The sequence below is a fragment of the Planococcus citri genome, chromosome 3, assembly GCF_950023065.1.
Source record: "Planococcus citri chromosome 3, ihPlaCitr1.1, whole genome shotgun sequence".
Classification (NCBI taxonomy): Eukaryota; Metazoa; Arthropoda; class Insecta; order Hemiptera; family Pseudococcidae; genus Planococcus; species Planococcus citri.
In genome coordinates this window covers 46,576,906-46,596,690 of record NC_088679.1, presented here as the reverse complement: position 1 = coordinate 46,596,690, position 19,785 = coordinate 46,576,906, and the positions used below count along the sequence as shown (strand labels likewise).

General features: G+C 32.5%; 2 protein-coding genes across 4 annotated transcripts; one reads left to right on the top strand and one right to left on the bottom strand.

Moving 5' to 3' along the window:
* Window positions 1-580: 580 nt before the first annotated feature.
* On the bottom strand, window positions 581-19,128 carry LOC135841587 (regulator of microtubule dynamics protein 1-like). Of its 3 annotated transcripts, none has more exons than XM_065358606.1 (8): window positions 18,926-19,128; window positions 18,484-18,699; window positions 17,396-17,572; window positions 4,745-4,934; window positions 1,741-1,852; window positions 1,430-1,644; window positions 1,082-1,315; window positions 581-996 (listed from the first exon to the last, which is right to left on the bottom strand). In XM_065358606.1, the coding sequence occupies exons 2-8, from the start codon at window positions 18,663-18,665 to the stop codon at window positions 931-933; spliced, it is 1,176 nt and encodes a 391-aa protein (XP_065214678.1). In that variant the 5' UTR covers window positions 18,666-18,699; window positions 18,926-19,128; the 3' UTR covers window positions 581-930. The 3 variants fall into 3 exon arrangements, with proteins under 3 accessions (XP_065214678.1, XP_065214677.1, XP_065214679.1); XM_065358605.1 differs by lacking the exon at window positions 18,926-19,128 and adding an exon at window positions 18,774-18,919; XM_065358607.1 differs by lacking the exons at window positions 17,396-17,572; window positions 18,484-18,699; window positions 18,926-19,128 and adding an exon at window positions 5,119-5,253.
* On the top strand, window positions 13,700-15,605 carry LOC135841589 (uncharacterized). Its single transcript, XM_065358608.1, has 4 exons — window positions 13,700-14,753; window positions 14,862-14,961; window positions 15,064-15,171; window positions 15,273-15,605. Exons 1-4 carry the CDS (start codon window positions 14,005-14,007, stop codon window positions 15,483-15,485), a joined length of 1,170 nt encoding a protein of 389 aa, XP_065214680.1. The 5' UTR covers window positions 13,700-14,004; the 3' UTR covers window positions 15,486-15,605.
* Window positions 19,129-19,785: the final 657 nt, after the last annotated feature.

The following is a 19,785-nucleotide window of genomic DNA, read 5'->3' as shown; positions in this document are numbered from 1 at the left end:
GCACCATGGAAAGCTTTCAAATGACTTATAAGATTATTTTCATTGAATCAATTTCTAATTTGAAAATTCGTACGTCGTGTCGATTTCAACATTCAATATCTCACTGTATTTTTATCTTCGTACGAAATCTGCATCATATTAAAAAGAAAAACACAAGATATCCAATTAAAAAAAAAAAAAAAAAAACACATACGAAAACGATCGAGTCGAAAATTAAATATAGCAAAATCATCATCTCGCGATATTATTCGCTTATCGCTGCTATTTTCGATGAAAACATTCCTAATTTTAATCGTCCCATTTTTTTCTTTCACAATACACCTTATTCTGATATTGTAATAAATTGTCAGTATAATGGCGTAAAAAGTAACAAAAAAAAAATCATCTTAATGGATTTGATGTGTACTAAGTCCAACACATAATACAACCGTACATACAAGTACAACGTACGTTTGCATTAAAACTCATCATATTCAACATATTTTTCATTATCAACTTCCTTTTACTCAAGTAGGCAGATACCATGTAGTAAACATGTAATGTACTACTTACTAAATACAAACGAAAAACATGAAAATAATCCGGTACGGAGCGATTTATTGCAAGAAAAAGAAGGAAAGAAAAAAAAGAGAGAGAAAATAAAACAGTGTTTTACAAAAATGACAAAAATTAAAAAGAAAAACATCGCATAACACCTATAATTTAGAAAAACCCGATACAAAATTTAGGCAAGATAATTTAATATTATACAATAATACATATTACATTCTCGAGGTAACGTTAAAAATAACTTGTGCCATCGAATTCATCATACTGGATGGCAAAAATTTGCGTATAAATTTCTAATACCCTGGTATCCGATATAGTTGTCAATATCAGTTGAAAGTTTAAACGACGAACTAGAAATATTATATTTGAACACCGGCACGATTACGACTTTCTATAAGATTCATACTTTTTAATCAACTTTTTGATTTCTTCGTCGAATTTCTTCTCCTAAAATTTGAAGAAAAAAAAACAAACGTTACAAACTCGCATTTTGAATTCTTATCACTTTTCGTTAAAATGGGAGAAAGCAAACCTCGGAAGTGATAGCTGGAACTTCTAAAGCTTTGTCTAACCATTTCACGGCAACATCGTATTGTTTCTGGGCAATATAACATTTCCCTAATAATAATCTATTTTCTTTCCACGGTTTTGGATTTAACTCCTCAGTCTTTTGAAAATCGGCGATAGCATTTTCCACCGTACCTTTGGGTACTTCGGCGAACAACCAACTGGCTACTTTACGTTCCATCATAGATAATTGAGATACCTAGTGACACAAAACGACAATCATTAGTCATAAGCGCAGTACACGCTGTTGCATATTTACGGCGAATCGGTTATGCAACTTATTCGACAACGTTAGAAAAGCATCGATACTCACTTCGAATTCGAATCTGCCTAACAAATTATATAAAGCTGGATCACCGGGATTAAGTTTGATGGCTTCTTCAATATGTTCTTTGAACACAGTGCCATCTTTAATTTTAGTTTTCGTGTCGGAAAATTGTCCTCGGGCACCGACACATATTCCGTACCATTTATGAGCATTAGCGTTTTTGGAATTACCATCTAAAGCTCGTTGACCGTATTCGATACCTGTAAACAAGATGCGAAAATGTTTCAGAATAAAAATTGGATCGGTAAGATAACTAAGTAGGTACAATGTAATTTAAAATTATACCAGGTATTTACCTTGATTAATATACTGTTGTTTTTTATCCGAGTCGCCTTTAGCTTCGGCTATAGTACTGAGGGCATGAGAGGCTCTGGCCATACGCCATAGAACTTCGCTATCCGCATTATTCTACGAATTTAAAAATAAACCGTAAGTAAAATAGGTAAGTAATAATAATTGGCAAATACTTTCAGACGCGCGTATTTGTTCTTATTTTGAAAAATATCATCTAACGAAAGGATGAGTTGAAAACAACATTCAACGATCTAAAAGACATACCAACTCTGTTGACGATTTTTTCCTATTTATTTATTTTTTCTGGTAACGTTTCAAGAGAAAAAACATGTTACTTATAAATGGAGGGAGGCATCAGCACTTGGACGATTTTTTTCAATTCTCACATTCAAGAATACATCAGAATTTCGAATAAAATTTATCGAAAAAAGGCGAAGAGAAAAGGAAACGATAAGATGACAATTATACTGCTAAAAATAATTATAATTTTTAGAGCAAGCAAAAAATTGTTCACTGCTGACAAAATTTTACTAATTCGATTGAATTTCAGAATTAGGCAAAAACTAGGCAATTCTAGATTTTTTCCCCATCAGATTTCAATTAAAGAATACAATAAAATTGAGAGCGGAGGAAGAAATTTTTTTAGGCGTTTTCCAAATACAGATTAGCTTAACTGTTTCTCAAATAGGAAAAATTGGCATTCGATTGAGAAATTGAAAAAATATCGATTGAAATATACTTCAGTTTCCGTCGGTAGGAAGCCTATTTTGGAAATTAATCAAAGATAAAATCGTGTTTACATCCTTTAAATACCAACACACTTCGTACAAGATCAATTACACTTTGACTAATACACTTTTATCGACTTCAATTTGATGACGTAATTGTTCGATTATTTCATTTTACACGTGTCGACTAGTCGACGAATGAGTTAATTTGAAAAATCAAACAATCACGTATTGTTAACCTTAGTAATGAAACGCTTCAAAGGTTTTACGTGTCAATCGTATTTTGAATTCCTCATTGAGTAAATCCCCTAATGACTAAGCAAGGAAGAGAGAGGCTGCTGGTATATGTCTCTCATCCAAATGTTTCAAAATTAGAAACGATTTCGTATCGGTCAAAGTTTAATGTCAATTTCGAGAAAAATTAAATTCTATCTCGGATCAAAGCACAAAAGGTGTCGCATCGAACGTCTACCACGATTCAAATTTCTGTTTAATTTTTGAAATCCTAGGATCGTCTGATGGATGAAATTTCAACACATTCACATTTTTAATATGAACTTTCATTTAAATCGACATAGCATAATTATTTCAAAAATCAAATACCTAGTGGAATATGTGCCTAAAATTTCTCATCAATTTCTGTATTTTTCCATAAACTTTTAAAATTTATAAGATCTTTTGGAAAATTTATGATTTTCGTTAGTGATAAAAATAGGGCCTATGTATGTTCGGTTCTTTAAACCTACGCACTTTCCCTAATTTTTGAAGGATTTTTTCTCGAAAGGGACAGGAGATCATTCCGATATACTAATTAAATATTTTAGTATTTCAATACATTATTTTCACTCACAGATTTTTTTTTCTTAAAAAAGTTTTTTTTAGTTCGGTATTTCAAAAAAAAACTTTTTTGTTTCATCCCCTCATTTTTCCTAGTCGTAAAAACAATTTTGAGAAAAATGTCAAATTTTTGCAATATTACGATTCCAACGTAGAGTCGACATACAAAAAATGAAAAAACTGAAATTTTCAAACTGATCCTGGCTTTTAAAAGTAAAATTCGTCAAATAAGAAAAACAAACTATTTCACAGAAATATGGCCCTATACCTTGAAATCATCATCGAAAACTTTCGATATTATTGCAGCATCGATTTTTTTTTTTTACAAGATCTTTCAAAACATGATACTGGTAATAAGTATAGGTTCAAAGGTACCATAAATTTTAGAACAGCAAAGCCGCCTAAGAAAATCAAACTTCACATCATTATTTTTTTTCTGTAGGATCCTTAGTTTCTCATAAAAAATGATTTTTTAAATCGAAAAGATCGAAAGAAAAAAAATTGAACTTTGCGAAATGAACAATCATTTTGAATTGAACTTTTTAACTTTAGCACAAAATATTTCAAAAACAAAGCCTTTCTGGAACAAAATGAACAGAAAGTCACTATTGGGAAATTTCATGCTCCACCATTTTGTTTCTTATCATATTTTTCGTAGAACTCTGTTTCTCCCCAAAAAACCAATCGCTGATAGAGTCATGAAACATTTTATTTAAAGAAAGAAAATCATTAGGTAGGTACAAAATAAAAAATTAAATGGAGAAAAAAATTATCGAATTTTTTCGGAATTTTTGAAATTTGCAATATGTTTTAGCTTCATTACTGTGGAATATTTCAGAAGAAAAAAATTTTCAAAAACACGAATTTACCCAAAAAAAGCGAGTTGCAAATTTTTAACGTAAACCGATGGCAATGGTCTAGGTCGAAGCAGAATTTCAAATACGAGTACTACATATGTATCTTTTGAGACTGGGCCCTTTTCCCTGAAACAGATTTGATAGAGGCTACAGCGAAAAAACGATTTTTCCAAAAATGTCCCTACTTCGAGAATCCATATCTCCTTTCCGGGAGCATCTCCAGAGCTAAAGATTTTTTTTTGAGTAACTTACCACTTAAAATGAAGGTCTACACTGAATTTGGTCATCATTTTTCTTTCACAATCCACCCTAATGTTACATTGCCATTTGTCAATTCATATTTTTTTGGTCCATTTTCTTAATTTTTTAAAAGAAATTCCAGTGCAGAAATTCAGAAAAATAGCGGATATACCTTAAAGCACCTACGTCAGTACGTTTCGTTTCAACACCCTAAAGATCTTTCTACATTTTTACACATTTTTCAAGGACTTGCCACGCTTAAATAGCAACATGTTTCTACATATTTGAAAAAAAAACCAGAGATACTGTGTAAGTAGGTAAATAAAGTACTTCGTAGAACTCACTTTTACAACTAATTCTTCTAGTAACTGGTACGCTTTAGTTTTATTTTCATCGTCGCCTTCCAATAACTTATCGATATCGGCAAAAGGAGCATTTTGATTTTCAGCATCACCGGACACGGATAATTTTTTGATTTCGTCGCTAATCACGATCGTTTGATTTTCACTAGCCATGGTGACAGGAGTAGGAAAACTACAACACAAAATTAAACCGCAAGTTAGAATCCACATCTTACACCGATTAAAATGCAAAAAATTCATTTTCGCTGAGAGAAAAAAAACAACACAACGACAAGGTAGGTAACTCTACGAAAATTCGCGCAGCAAAAAAAAAAACAATAAGGTAAAAAGTGTAGCTAATTCACGACCATACGAACCAGTAGCTTATGAACATTGTATACAATATATATACGATTATACCCATGTTTAACATGCTGATTAAGAACAAGAACCACCACACAGATGTACGACAGTGATTCATAATACGACTTGTTAAGCAATAAGTAAAGTAAGTAGATACGTATTAAAGCAAAACGGTTTATTCGAATCGCAGAACGTAGACATTTTTTTCTTCTTCTTAAATGACACTTCCTTAGAAAAATATACTAAATCTTAATCGTAGGTATTCTTGTAAGAATGTACTAGCATTAGGTATATTACGATCTTTGCTATCATCAAAGCAAGAAAATTATCAACGATTTCCTTTTCGTACATCTTCATAAAACATACGAGTAGATATTAATTTGTACATCCTTTTTAATAAATCGTCTGGGGCACGTAACCTATACAAGAGCCGTAATATACAAAGAAATCGACGAATAATGCGTTAATTTACGAATAGGTAGGTACGTCGAATCATTCGATGTCTTTTCGTTTTTATACTCGGGGTTCTTTGAGTCTGTTGACTCACGAAGTAAGAACGAACACGTGGGTGCAAAACGTAGGTAGGTAAGTAAGCCTAGATAAAGCACGTACGTACGTACGTACGAATAAAAAACTTACCCTTTTTTTCAAACGTTATTTTTTACTTCCTTTATTAACAATATTCACACGCGGATTCAATTTGCAAAGTGTTTCGTACACGCGATGAGGCGACTTCGATGTCTCACTAACAACACATGTGTTCGCGTGAAATGAAAATGACCTAATGGAACAAGTTCTCTATTGAATCTCAACTCAACGACACCAACATGACTGCCAGTACCAGCTAGCCTAAGCTGTAAGTTTATAGCTTAGTTGTTATCTTCGGTCTATGTACCGCTCGATATTCCTAATCTTCCTTCAAATCCATAAGCATGAAACAGTGCACACTGCATAAACTGGTTTTTGAACAATCGTCCAGTAAATACATGAATTCCACCTGGGTTCAAGGTCGCTCTATTTACCTATAACACGATGTGATGCGACGCGACGCGACGCCCAAATTTCGATGACAACGACGCCGACGCCAACATCGTACGAGGATTTTTTGCATATGTACGATACGATGAAGGAGGAAGAACCTACAGCCATTTCGAATAACCTTAATAAGTTTCTGCAAATAAGGAAAATTCCGTACGGCGTATACTACTAACGTATACGTAAAAATAATCAATTTTAAACCGCCTACTCCATTTCCATTTTTATTTCGTATGTGTAATACGTTAAGTAGGTACGTTGATATCGATACCTACGCACAAAACATTACTCAACGTGGGGTTACCTTTGTACAAAGAAAACAAGGGATTTTTCGATATTACTAGTGTGCTACGATATAGTACTGTTCTAGGCAGGCCTAAAAAAATATACAACAGTTTCAACTATCGAAACATACACATTACACAATGCCTTTTAGGCATACTTCGTAAATAAATCGTAATTTCAAAATTTCATCATTTTACGAGCATTTGCACGCGTAAACGAACACGTTCCTGTAATATATTTGAGTAAAGTAGTGAAATCAAACGCAACAATAATATTTTCTTTATAGGTTTACGTACTTACAGTATAAGTATGTACAGTGCATGTAAGCTGGCAAGTCCCAACCCAGCTGAATGAAGCAGCAAGGTTTATTCGTGTTTATTTGTGGCGTAAACAAATCAATCAATTTTTAAATTACCAACATTTAATTCAACAGAATTAAAAACAACATGAATAAGTTTCATTCGTACGATCATCAGTGAATACGTACATCACGAGAAGAAAATTTTGAATTGCGAACATGAATCTGAATCATAACATACGAAATGAAAATTTATTCTCACTCGTCAATGTCTTCATTCATAAAGGAATCTCACCTTCGTCAAGCAGCAGAGTTCTACAAGAATTTCTAAAACAAAAATCATGTACTTTTTCACTCAACTCGCAATACAAAAGCCATTCAAATAATTTCCCTCCTTCAATTTTTTTCAGATTTTTTTTGGTTCGTTTCGAGTCTATTATTTATTATTGGACACTATACGAACATAACGATGTACAAATAGGTAAGATCAGTAAATATTATGTACCATTCAAATTCAATCATTTCCCCTCAAACACACCACTACTTACCGTTTAGAAAACATTTCCAGACAATTTTACACAACCATCCATAATTTTCAACAACTTTTTTCGCGTCATTCATAGAATGTCACCTTTGAACATCGATGTGACATCTTTCCATTTCAAAGCAATCATGAACACCGAACGAAGCGAGAGCAAAAACTCTCCAAAGTGTACACAAATTCAAGAAATAAATATCGCAATTAACAACATTTTTTTTAATATCAAATGTTGATTTTGTTGGCTTTGGCAGATTTCAATTGTGAATAGTAATTTTTTGTAAATTTCAATTTTGAACAAGAAAAGAAAATTGGCCCTAGTAAAGCGAAGGAGAAAGTTATTAAAAATTTACTAATCGGAAATTTGAATAGCAATAGCATTATTTTTTATGCGAGAAGTTGATTTTGCTGGTGCTTGACATTTTCCTAATACAAAGAGTAATTTTCTAAGTATGTAATCATTTCACCAAAAACCATTCAAAATCATTATTGATGAGAAAAGTTCATTTTTTTCAGCTCTGAACTTCTTCCAATAGCAACGATAATTTTTTAGAAATTTGAATTCTCGAATACAAGTAGAAAAGAGAATTGACCGGAGCAAAGTGAGGCAGAAGCTTTGGAAAGTGTGGGATTCAAGAAGCATAAAACGACGCTATTTTCATGAGAAAAATCGCATTTTTCAGTTTTTCCCCCAAAACACTCATTGTTAGTCAGAATTACAAAAAACACTACTTTTTCACTGCTAAGCAATTGGACAGCTGGAACTATGAGAATCACCTTTCTAGATCTTGTTCTCACGATTAGGTCGACACGTATTTTGGGGTATAGGTAATAATTTCAATAAGAGTGAGAAAAAGTAAACTTTATCGACATTCATGACGTTTTCTTTCAACCCCCCCCCCTTTTCACAAATAATAACAAGGGGATTTGTATGAGACCATGGATTTTGGAAAGTGCACGGTCTGACATTACTATTGGCAAAATTTCAGGTGTCCAAATTGATTTTTCAATTTTTGGCGAATTTTCGGAAATTTTAAAATTGACCATTTTTGACGGATGGAAATGAGTTTTGAAACTACTAACAACTCCCTTGAACCAAATTTCACCATTTCTGGCCATTTTGGAGCCTTTGGCGCGATTTTCAATTTCTAGTTCACGAATCACGACTCACGAGAGCATTTTTTTCAAAGATTTGAAAGAAGGAGGATAAATAGGTTTGCTAATTTAATTATACTTTTATATGTAGAGAGCAGATCAGTTATTTGACGGTTAATCGAGTTATGAAGTTATTGACATCACGTAGTAAAATTAAATTTCAAATAATACGGGGTGTGGTGGTAACTGGTAATACTGTAAATATTATCATTGTCTCGTAAGAGAGCTGAAAAAAAATGAAGGAAACAAACTTACAGTTTTTAGTCCCCACGGTTAAGAAAATTATCGAGAAGGTAGAGGTATAGAAGAAAACCACGTAGTATATGTTCAAGTTGAAAGTGCTAAGAAGGTAGGCAGGTATATGACATGACGGCTACAAAGTACATTGCATACATACCTACGAGTATTATCGAAAAAGTGATAATACTCGTAAACTGCCACACAACAAAGAGCAGCCACGTTTATTCAACGCATGTAGATTGTAGGTCTAGGTACGAAGGGGCAAAAAATAATATTGAAATTGGCGAAGAGAAGAATTTAAAATCTAATCGTAATACATATGTAGATTGGAGTGAGTTCGGAATTTATTTTTCATTTTTTTGAAATTCGACGAGACCAAGCAAAAAACTGTTGGTTGAAATAACTCATATTTATGAGGTGGTAAGAATGTAAACTTTCTTTGGTCAATGCATCCTCTTCCTGTTTCTTTTTCTCCATCTCCTCCTCCTCCTCCTTCTCACGCCGCCATGCCTTTGTTAAACTTCATAATACATAAAAGATCCTTCCAATTTACCTATACTCAATACGCTCTCATGACCGCACTTTTATCGCTCGCCTTCAGCTCGCGCCGTAACTTCGCACTCGTTCATAATCATAATCACTCAGTTGATTAATCTAGTAGTGTAATGTACTATAAACTTTTAATAGCAGGACTTTCGTAAAAATAAATCACAAAATACTATTAAACCTACCTACCTATAATAACTGCAATTTTAATAGACGCAGGTAATGAAAGAAAACTCAGCATTACTTCAGAACAGAGAAGTATTATTCCTTCAAAATCAGTACATACTTGAAGCTTTTGCAAAAAAAAATTTGTATAATTATATTGGAATTGGAAATGGTAATTTAAAAATAAAGGAGGGGCTGTACTGAATTTAACCGTAACATTAAACTTAACCCTAGAAATTAAACAAAGGCAACTTTTATGTTGATGGACATTAAATTCAGTATAAACCAGTCTTATTCTCAAGTTACGGGAACAAGTTCACGTTCAAGTTCAGTATAGACCCTCCTTAACAGTGAAAGTATTTACGATAAAATTGAATCAAGATAGGTAGCAAATAGGTAGGTAGTAGGCACATAGGTACAGGCCACAGGGTGCCCAGAAATATCGTGAACCCCTAAAAAAAAGTTTTCTGCTAAATGTTTCGGTTGATCACAGTGAATAATAATAATGATAGCGCATGATTGGTTGTTAGACTGAGGTGATAACATTCCACCACTCATATGCATCTATTTCGTATTGCCAACCTATATTTTTAATAAAAACTTTCTTAAGGGTTCACGATATTTCTGGGCACCCTGTAGGTGCATAATTATGTAGGTACAGGTAGTTTACCTATACCTTATGTATGAAACTACGTATGAGGATCTTTAGCTTGCGAAACTTCAATGTACATTTCTCAATAAAACAAATTTAGCGAAACATGCGATAAGAGCATGATAATGATTAATGACGTACAAAGTAAACACAGACACTTTCTCCTAAAGATTTCAAAATTAAAAAAAATACTCTTCAAAAGAATGACATATCATGTAAATATGTTAATCTGATTTGATTAAATGACAAGCAGAAGCAATAACCGATAACTCTATTTTTTTTTTGAAACTTTATGTATTCATTAAGAGCTGATATGATCATGTATCAGCTTTCAAATGAATCCTTATCGAGACGAAATGCAAGCAATAATTTGAACTTTATGAAGTGGTTGTAGCTATTGCATGTTCCTGGTTATTCGATAAGCTGAAATTCGATAACGAACAGAGGGTTATAAGAATACATGTTTATGCTTTTAATACATAGGCTACATCTACATAAGAACCAACGAGTAAAATCAATCCCCATTAATATGATTCAAATTGTAACCAAACATTTCTAGGTAGGTACTAGGTAGTAGGTACCTCACCTACCTATTTATCGTTTTGATCACCACTATTCTGTCTTTCTAGATAATTTACACAACGATAGGGGGAAAACAGACAATAATTCGAGAACGTTATAGGAAAAATCTTGAATTTCCAAGCACCACGTAACACACCCAAGTATTTTCATATAACAACATGTTATTCATACCTATTTAACAAAACACCTCCTTATCCTCATCACGTATCATCTAATCTCCCATTTCATTAGCTCACCAATTTAGCTCTAATAAGTTGATAAAGCAATTCTTATGATTCATATTTCTCATGTAATAGAAAAATCACCATTCAAAGTTCACTGACATTTTCTACAAAAAAACAAACTCATCCTTCCATGACTTCAAAAAATTCCATCTTCGGTCAATTTTTTCATTCTTTCTTTCATTGGTTCAAACTGAGAAGCATCAAAATGCGATGAACTTATAATTCGTCACGAAGCGCTAAATTATTCGCGAATTATCATTTACATATAAAAGTGTGGTGGGTCCAGATACTGATGATCTGTTAGGTAATGCAAAACCTACAAATTATGGATATAAAAATCATAACTTGATAGGGAAATACACTTTTTTAAACCCAAAATTACAAAGTATAATATTCATGTAACGTGTACGTGTACGATTGTCACACACGAGAAAAAACTTTCAAAGTAATGTTACCTGACAATACGAAAAAACGTTGCTAAATCACACACCACAAGTGCACATTGCTTAACTAAACAATATAGACTGTCACAACAAGCCTCAAACACCTGATAACGACGATGGTGAAAAAAAAGAAGAAAAAAACGTCATTGAAAAATTGAACACCGTATATCCTGATTGGATAGGATTCCATTGGCATAAAAATTTCAAACTTACCAAAGATTTTAACGCTGATTTGCACGGTAAAAACAAATTTTAATCGCACATACGCGCATACAAGAACAATCGTCCCAACTTGTTAACCAAATTTAATATTCGGTGATAATGAAATACGAAAAAACCCCACCTCGTATCAACTAACTGTGTAAAAATACTCGAAGCCAATAATAATATCTCTATACTTTGTTATCAGTTAAATTACAGGAATAACTTCATTAAATGGAGGGGAGCAGTTTACCAAGATAAAAATGATGATCAACGCTCAATAATTTAGCTCAAGTAAATGAATAGGTAACTTGTACAATATGGCGTAAAGACAATAGTCAATGTAAGTACATACGAGTATAACGATGACTAATAATTGACAAAAATTAAGTCATCGATCTGTTAACTGGTTAGGATTGTTGTTTCAAAATTTCCAAGTATACTTAGAATAGCGCAAAATGAAATTCGAAAAGAAAAATTAAACGCAGCAAACACAACGACAACGTGCAATCATAACACCTACACAAATATTACTATTCAATCTCAATTACAATTATCGAAATAAAAATCAGACTGCGATTTCGAACAGCTGAAATGAAACGTAGGCGTACTAAAATTTTACCTTGAATGTTTTGAAATACCGTTTGACACATAAAATGGACTTTATCGATATCTATACAAAGAAGCTCTTTTACGAATTAAAAAATGTAATAATAATTTTGAATAAGTGTACAAAATTGAAACAAAAAATCAGTTATGTAATTACTTTCATCCCCCCTTCCCAAGAACAAAAAGGAAAAACTTGTGATACAGCAGCCTGTTTTGGATTTTGTGGCATTGTACGTAGCGTTCGAAAGAAGTCCCCTCCCCCTTCCTTCTCTGATATTTTAATGAGTGACTAAAAATTACTATTTCCAAAGTAATAGTCATCTGGAATATCATAATGTACATTATACATATTTATGCAATTTTTGAACGATTCATACGAATTTTGTGTAAATCCCTGCTGAACTTCTTAAGAAGTACCTAGACCTACCTAGACCTACTGCGGATTTCCATGAGAAATTGAGAAGTTCCAAAATATCATTGGTAGATGGTATACTTGGTATTTTTTGACTCCCACCCTTTACTCGTCAGCGAATTGATAACTATAATTTTCTTCACATTACTTACATTTTGATAAAAAAAAAAAAGAGAAAAATTATTTTAAACCATGCTTTCATAAAAATGTCCATAGCATAGATGGGAAAATTTTTATTACCTCACAACTCTGCTCTACCATCCGCTTTAGGTGATGATAATTACCACTTTTCTATTCTTTTATTTATTTATTTTTTTACTTTTTCAAAATGGTAAAAAAAATTACTCGCGAGGAAATGTTGAAAATTTCCTTTGGTGCAGCTATCCATCCATTCATTACGTGAATTCCTAAATTTTCAGCGTCGACCCTTCAGTTTTGAAGATAGGCAACTAGTTATGCTTATATTTTCAATTTATCCGCTCTTAATTAGAGAATTCGAATTTCAACGACCATCATTTAAATAATCTGAACATTACATTTTTTTGGTGTTTAAGTACATATAGGCTTTTTTTTCAAAAATTGTTAATTTTTAGTTTTATAAAATCAGCTGTGGCGACTTCCCTATTTGCCTTCTCAAGCTGAAGTATATTTACCATTTCAATAGAAATGTCAAAAAGAGGACTTAAAAATTAGGGAGGGGGGAATTTCGACTTTATATATTTCAATTTTTTAATTCGACATTTTTCAATTACAAGCATACATATCTACATTTTTATTAGGTCAATAGGATTTAAATTGAGTATTCGGCCTATCAACATGAAGATTTTGAGGTAGGTTTTGCATTTTCATTTCTAATTTGTTTTCGTGAAAGCATCTGAATATTTTATTTATTAATTTACAACTTGAAAAATTGCTAGTCTTTCATAGAATATAACAGAAAACCTCATTTTAAACTTTTCATTTGAAATTAGGGACATTTAAACCGTTTCATTCGAACTACAATATTTTAATAGGTACCTACGTTAGATCTCATTTAGCCGTCTAATCGACATTAAATGACTTATTCAAAAAACATTCTAGTTTTCATTTACCCCTGAAATTATAATTAACATTTAATTACCGACAATTCGAAATGGAAAAACAAAAACATACCAACGTTTTTTTTAGGTCTTATATGGAAATTGATTTCAGGAATTGGAAATAAATTTAAATAATTTCTACCGCTTTGTTTGCTCAAAGGGAAAGACTCACACGGAACCTACAAACACGGTTTATCGAAATTAATTCACATTTTAGTTTTAGAAGCACCTACAATGAGACACCATTTAGTGGTGAAATTAATTCATCATCACGAAGTAGTCAGGAAGCATTTGTGAAACGTTTCGAGCACATCGTTAGCTTTTTCACGCGAAGAATCGAAAAGTAAAAATATTTTCCATATTTTGAAACAATACATTGCAATAGGTATGACTCATTTAACACAACACTAGTTTATACTTCGCAGATTTACGCTAAATGATTCGATTAGACATTAACTTCATCATCGAAGCGTATCTTCTAAACGCTGGAATAATAACAAATAAGAAATACGCGAAGTACGAACCTTATTTACTGATTGCATTAGCAATCAATGCACTTATTTATATCGGTTTCGTGTCTCACGCTTTACTCAATACACAAATAAGTAGAGATCGAATTCTGCTTGCATGTTATTTGGTTGGAGTATCCACGTATTACGTACTGCAATACATTACTCGAATAAATAAACCTAGATTGATGTACCTAATAAATGAGCTTCGACGAAACCTCAGTGGTGAAACAATCATCAGCACTTCCACCAGAAGAATAATGCAGAAAAAATTCAAACCTATATTGAAAGCTTTGCTCACAGTCACGGCGAGTATCTTCTCTGCTCCTGCGATAAGCTTTTTCTTAACTGACAAGAACAGGCCGAATGATCCGAATTTTTTCCTATTAATGAACTCGATTACATTTTGGAAAGTCAATTCCGGTCTTGGAGTTATTATCAAGAATTTGTTTCATATTTGGTTGACGGTACCGGGCACATTTTGTTATCTATGCTCAACAGTGCTAATTGCATATATCACTTCTAATTTGGAAGCTCACATTGATCAAATTCAAATTAAATTTCAAAGTATGTTTCAAGAAAATCCACTTCATTCAGAAATTACGTCGAAGCAGCGTGACGAATTGTTAAAAAATGAAGTTAGATCCATGATAGAACGTCTTCAATATCTGTACAAGTAATAAATTCATCTTCAAGTGTTCCATTTCAACACTGACCATCTGTATATGATCTGTAAATCTGAATAAAACATTACATTGGAATATTTTTTCTTCTGCATTCACAGGTATTCAAAAACTTTAACCGGTTATGTCGAGTGGACTGCTCATACATGTTTATTTTGGTTCATGGATGGATTGATTTTAATTTTGCATGTTTTAATTCATGTGGGTATTGTGGGTAAATAGAATATAGGTACAATAATTCACTCGAAATTAAAATGTTACAGGCACATTTTCAAGTTTTTTTTTCTTCTTTCATGATTACAGCTAGATGACTTTGATTTAGCGGTGTTCTCGAAAAATATAGCGATTCTCGGATTAGTATTATTACAATTTTACATCTGCTGTAACATCACCGAATCTCTCAGCCATCTGGTAATAATTTCTAATTGTTTTTAATGCATCGTAAAAATCTCACGATGACGTGTTTCTTGTAAACTTGACAGAAATATCTCACACGATCGTATCTGTTACAGAATGAAAATCTTTTGTTCGCAATGTACAACTCAGATTGGCATCAAATATCGCCAGAGATTCGAAAAACATTGCTCACGATGATGATTCATTGGCAAAATCCATTAGAAATCCGACTGTTTAACATGTACATCACAAATATGGGATTATTCGGCAGATGTTTCCGGATCATATACTCTGTCTTGAATGTAACATCACGCGTGTTTCGAAGATAACTACGGATCGTAATTTCCGGTAAATCATACCAATTCGTTAAAATAATCTGCATCATGAAATACAGTTTCGTATCTTCTTTGTTTCATCATTCACGTAATCTGATCAAATATTTACTTATTCACGTTGTACAGTATTTTTTCGTGTTTTTTTTTTGCACCCTTGCAAATAAATAAACGACTCATCATATCCAAAATTGTTCTTCTCAAAACGTTGCGCCGTCCGATCAAAATTATTTCTTAGTACTTCAATTTTTTGGTCATCGACATAATCGCCGGAATAAGATGAAAAATTATGAGCATAAATTCGGTAAGTAGGTAGTACCTACTACCTATATCTACTAGTAACACAAATTGGTGAGTTAGGCACATGCAAAATACTACAATATCTACTTTATAAAAGTGCAGAGATTACCCTATTTTTAAAAAAAATAAAATAATACATGGTTCACATTTGTCCACAATCTCGATAATATACCTGCAGATAATAAATTTGCTTAGGTGTCTAAGAAGAAGCGAAAAAAAAAAAAAAAAAAAAAAAAATAGACAAATGACGAATAAAATTTGAAACCAGACTGATGATAAAGGTGGTAATTTATTGTTATGAAGTAATTTTCATCTTCTATGTAAAAATAATTCTAAAAAAGTAACAAGTTTACTCACGATAGATAGGAGAAAAAATTCTGTAGAACACTCACAAATTACATGAAATTATAAAGACACCGCACCGATATTTATTCTCACCAATAACCATACTTCTTTTTCATTATAGAGGGAATGAAAATATAAATAAACTACCATCAACCCATCATTATTGTACTGTTCGAGCGAGTAATATCGTAACATCCCTTCCGAAAATCTTCAACGTCCTGCATTCCAACATCTCTCACCTGCTTTCTTCCAACATACCCTTCGTTCTCCACCTCAGTCTGGTGATCCTTCTTCTTTCGCACATCTATTTTATTGTTCTCTCCCGCGAACGACACACATGTTCAACTGGGTTCAGTTTTTCGGGCGTTTTTAACGAATTCGATAGATAGCTAGATACATACAAGTATACAACGAATTTTTATCTGATGTCTGATGGCTTTCATTTTGAGCGTAGATCAAGTATTTTTATACCAATTTTATTCATTTTTTTTGAGTACTCTCAAACGTATAAACAATGCATTTATTTACACCTAAGGATAGCATATTTCATGTAATTCATTAAATAAGCAATTATTAAGTAAAGCTGGAATTCATTGAAACTCCAAATTAGGCATCTACTCTGGTACAATCGTTTAATAAATACAAACAAATATCAGCGAACGTACTTAAATTGCTTGGTCTTTCTCGAATTTAATTTCAACCGAAAATAAAACGATAAATCGATCTCAGAACCCTAAAGCTCGAAAAAATGTACCACCAACAATGGCCACGCGAACATATGTCACAAACTACTCTGCCACCAAACATCGCGTGTACAAATATTACCAAGTGTTCTAATTATAAGCATAAAAAAATCATACAATTTTCCTTGAACTTTATTTTTAGCCCACGATATTTACTAAATTAAAATGAAAAAACGAAAAAAAGCCTGATGGTAAATGGTATTAATGCAGCACTTTTACCTTCATTGATATGGATTCATGGAGCATTCAATAGTTATCTAAGACTAGTACGTCACTTTGCACGTGTTATTCATATTTACTAATGTTATCGACCTGTAGACTATTTTTTTTTTTTTTTCAATTTACGACTGACGTAAAATCGTGTCATCTCAAGAGTATCCAGTCTGACGCGCAAAATGATTAAAAAAAATTATAGCATGTTTAGCAGGTATTTGGTAATATTTTCAAGTTACTCACCGAATATGAGGTTTTATAAAATAATAAATATTTGCAACCGAAACACGGATGTACGAAACCTACCTCGAAAGCACTAGAGTATTTTCGTCTTCGGAATTGGAAATATCACAAAACTCATCATCCGTTTCGAGCGCCGAATACATACTAGCATCGGTGAAGCTAGTTGTGCTCCCACTGCTAGCGTTGAACTTGAGATTACGTTTGCTCCTCCGGCTTTTTCCATCTTTCTCTTTCAAGTTCCTGTAAATATGTCAAAACAAATAATGATAAATATCACCACTTCGCTACACATTTGGCAAAATAATTAAAACGTATTGTACGAGAAAAAAATAGTATACAATTAAGAAAAGTTGGTGCGGCTGGATTTGAATCTTTGCCAATCGAGACATGTTAGTAAACAGAATAAATTATGCGGAAAACTTTGTAACACTATTTCCTATTGTCAATTCATTTATTCAACTTTTCACAATTTTTTAAATTCTAATTAGGATCAACAAAACGATTCCATCTCAAGTGTCTGTTCAAGCGCACGTGGTAAGTACATATTCGTAGCATGTGACGTTTCAAAGTGAATTTAATTTGAAAAGTTACATTTAATGTCTTTTAAATTTTACGAGAATTCCAGTTCCTTATTGGCAAGGTCGTGATTCAAAGTTTTATCAGCGATTTTTTGAAACCTAGCAGCAATTTATGCGTATTATAGGCTGATCAAAATTCAAAATTCATGTTTTTTCTCACCTGACTGTTTCTGAGGTGGTATATTACATACGAATCAATTTTTTTAATTTTTTGAAGCTAATGAAAAATAGTCATGACTGTACTTCCTTTTACAGATAAAAAAAAAAGTTAGTAGACACGTGCAACCTACTCAAGAATCCCCCATCTCTTCAAATTTAGTGTACAATTTGTTTTCAACTTGCGCTGTGGATTAATTGAAATGGTCGAATTTCAAAACGATTATGACGTATTATGGTAATGTATCCAAAATTGGCAGTTCTTTCACGTCATTATTTCGTGCTAAAGTTCAAGGACAAGGTTGCAGAAATGGATTTTTTGAGAATGAACTATCTGAAAATTCATCTAGAAATCGTTATAATTTCCGACTTACGACTTATGCCATATAATTTAAAATATGAGAAAATTTTAGTTACTTGAGATCTTCAAATTCGCATCGCAAATTCTCCAATGACAAGTGCAACCTGTTAATGTCTTGTTCAAGAACGAATACATATCGTCTACCAAGCACATAATGATACAATAAAACGCCCGTAGTACCAGCTAATAATCCAACTCCAGCTGCTACAGATAAAACGGTGCTAAAATTTCTGTTCATTGGTGCTCTTTTTGTGCTGAATGAAGATGACCTGCTACACAAATCAACAAAACGTAACGTTAATATAATTTATTCTAAAAATTCATACGTAAATTACCTACTAGCTACCTTGCAATTTCTTGCAACAGTCGATTTTTAAATTGCTTTCTCAGCGCAAACATTATAATTAGGCTACGTAATTCACAAAAATACCAAGCTAAACGTTAACCTGCGACCAGATATCAATACTAGAAACTAAACAACATCATAAGGTTACGTACTGGCGAAAAATAGTTACTCCTGCGTTGTCCGACAAGCAACCATCATTGATCACCACCAATTTTTTTTAGGAGTATTGTCAATTGAGTAAAAATAAACAGTTCAGATAATTATTAGATAATTGTAAAAAAAATATACGATATCATTGACTTTAATAACCTTTAGAAAGGTTTCGACAGAGTCAAAATATATGTTAAATTTCCAATCGAAAGACTTGAAGTTGAACCATGTTATAATAGGTTATAATGTTATCTGTTCATCATGAAACGTAAACAAAATTTTTTTATCACAGAATTTTTAAAAAATGCATGCGCCCGTAACTGCGAGTTTTTTTTATCTACTGAAGTAGTGCCATTCATGACGTAAACATGATATCATGGTCGGGCAATTCAATTCTTTTTTTTTGCGTGTATCATATTGTGTTCGCGTTAACATTTCAAAATAAACACTTTGACTTTACTATGGTAAATCGTAAATCTCTAATCTCATTTTCAATTTTCTCAATTCTGATGACTTAAATAATAAATATGGATTGTTTGGAAATAAATGATGAAGCAGTTGCTAATGCTTTAAAGGTTTGCCTGTTCTCTACGTATTTTTTCATTTTTCATATTATTCATTCTATTTCTATTCTATCCTCTTTAAGTCTTTACTATATTTTATTCTGTGCAACTGATGCAACTTGCAAGAGTAGCAAGTGTACTGTCTTAATATGAATTAAGAATATATGTAGGAGAGTTCTGAGAACTTATTCGAACATGAGTCAAGGAACTCGTAATATATTTTACAAGGAGTATTGATGTCAGAGCTGAAATCATCAAATAACGATCGAAACTGTAAATTCGCATCCCAAACGTACAGA

Excerpts from the sequence above, each read along its gene's own strand:
- LOC135841587 (XM_065358605.1), bottom strand. The coding sequence starts at position 18,826 with ATGTTTGCGCTGAGAAAGCAATTTAAAAATCGACTGTTGCAAGAAATT. Across the intron at positions 17,573-18,483 it reads TGCGAATTTGAAGATCTCAA|GAACTTGAAAGAGAAAGATG; the intron begins GTAACTAAAATT and ends ACATATTTACAG. Across the intron at positions 997-1,081 it reads TTCCAGCTATCACTTCCGAG|GAGAAGAAATTCGACGAAGA; the intron begins GTTTGCTTTCTC and ends TTCAAATTTTAG.
- LOC135841589 (XM_065358608.1), top strand. The coding sequence starts at position 14,005 with ATGATTCGATTAGACATTAACTTCATCATCGAAGCGTATCTTCTAAAC. Across the intron at positions 14,754-14,861 it reads CGTCTTCAATATCTGTACAA|GTATTCAAAAACTTTAACCG; the intron begins GTAATAAATTCA and ends CTGCATTCACAG. Across the intron at positions 15,172-15,272 it reads CCGAATCTCTCAGCCATCTG|AATGAAAATCTTTTGTTCGC; the intron begins GTAATAATTTCT and ends TATCTGTTACAG.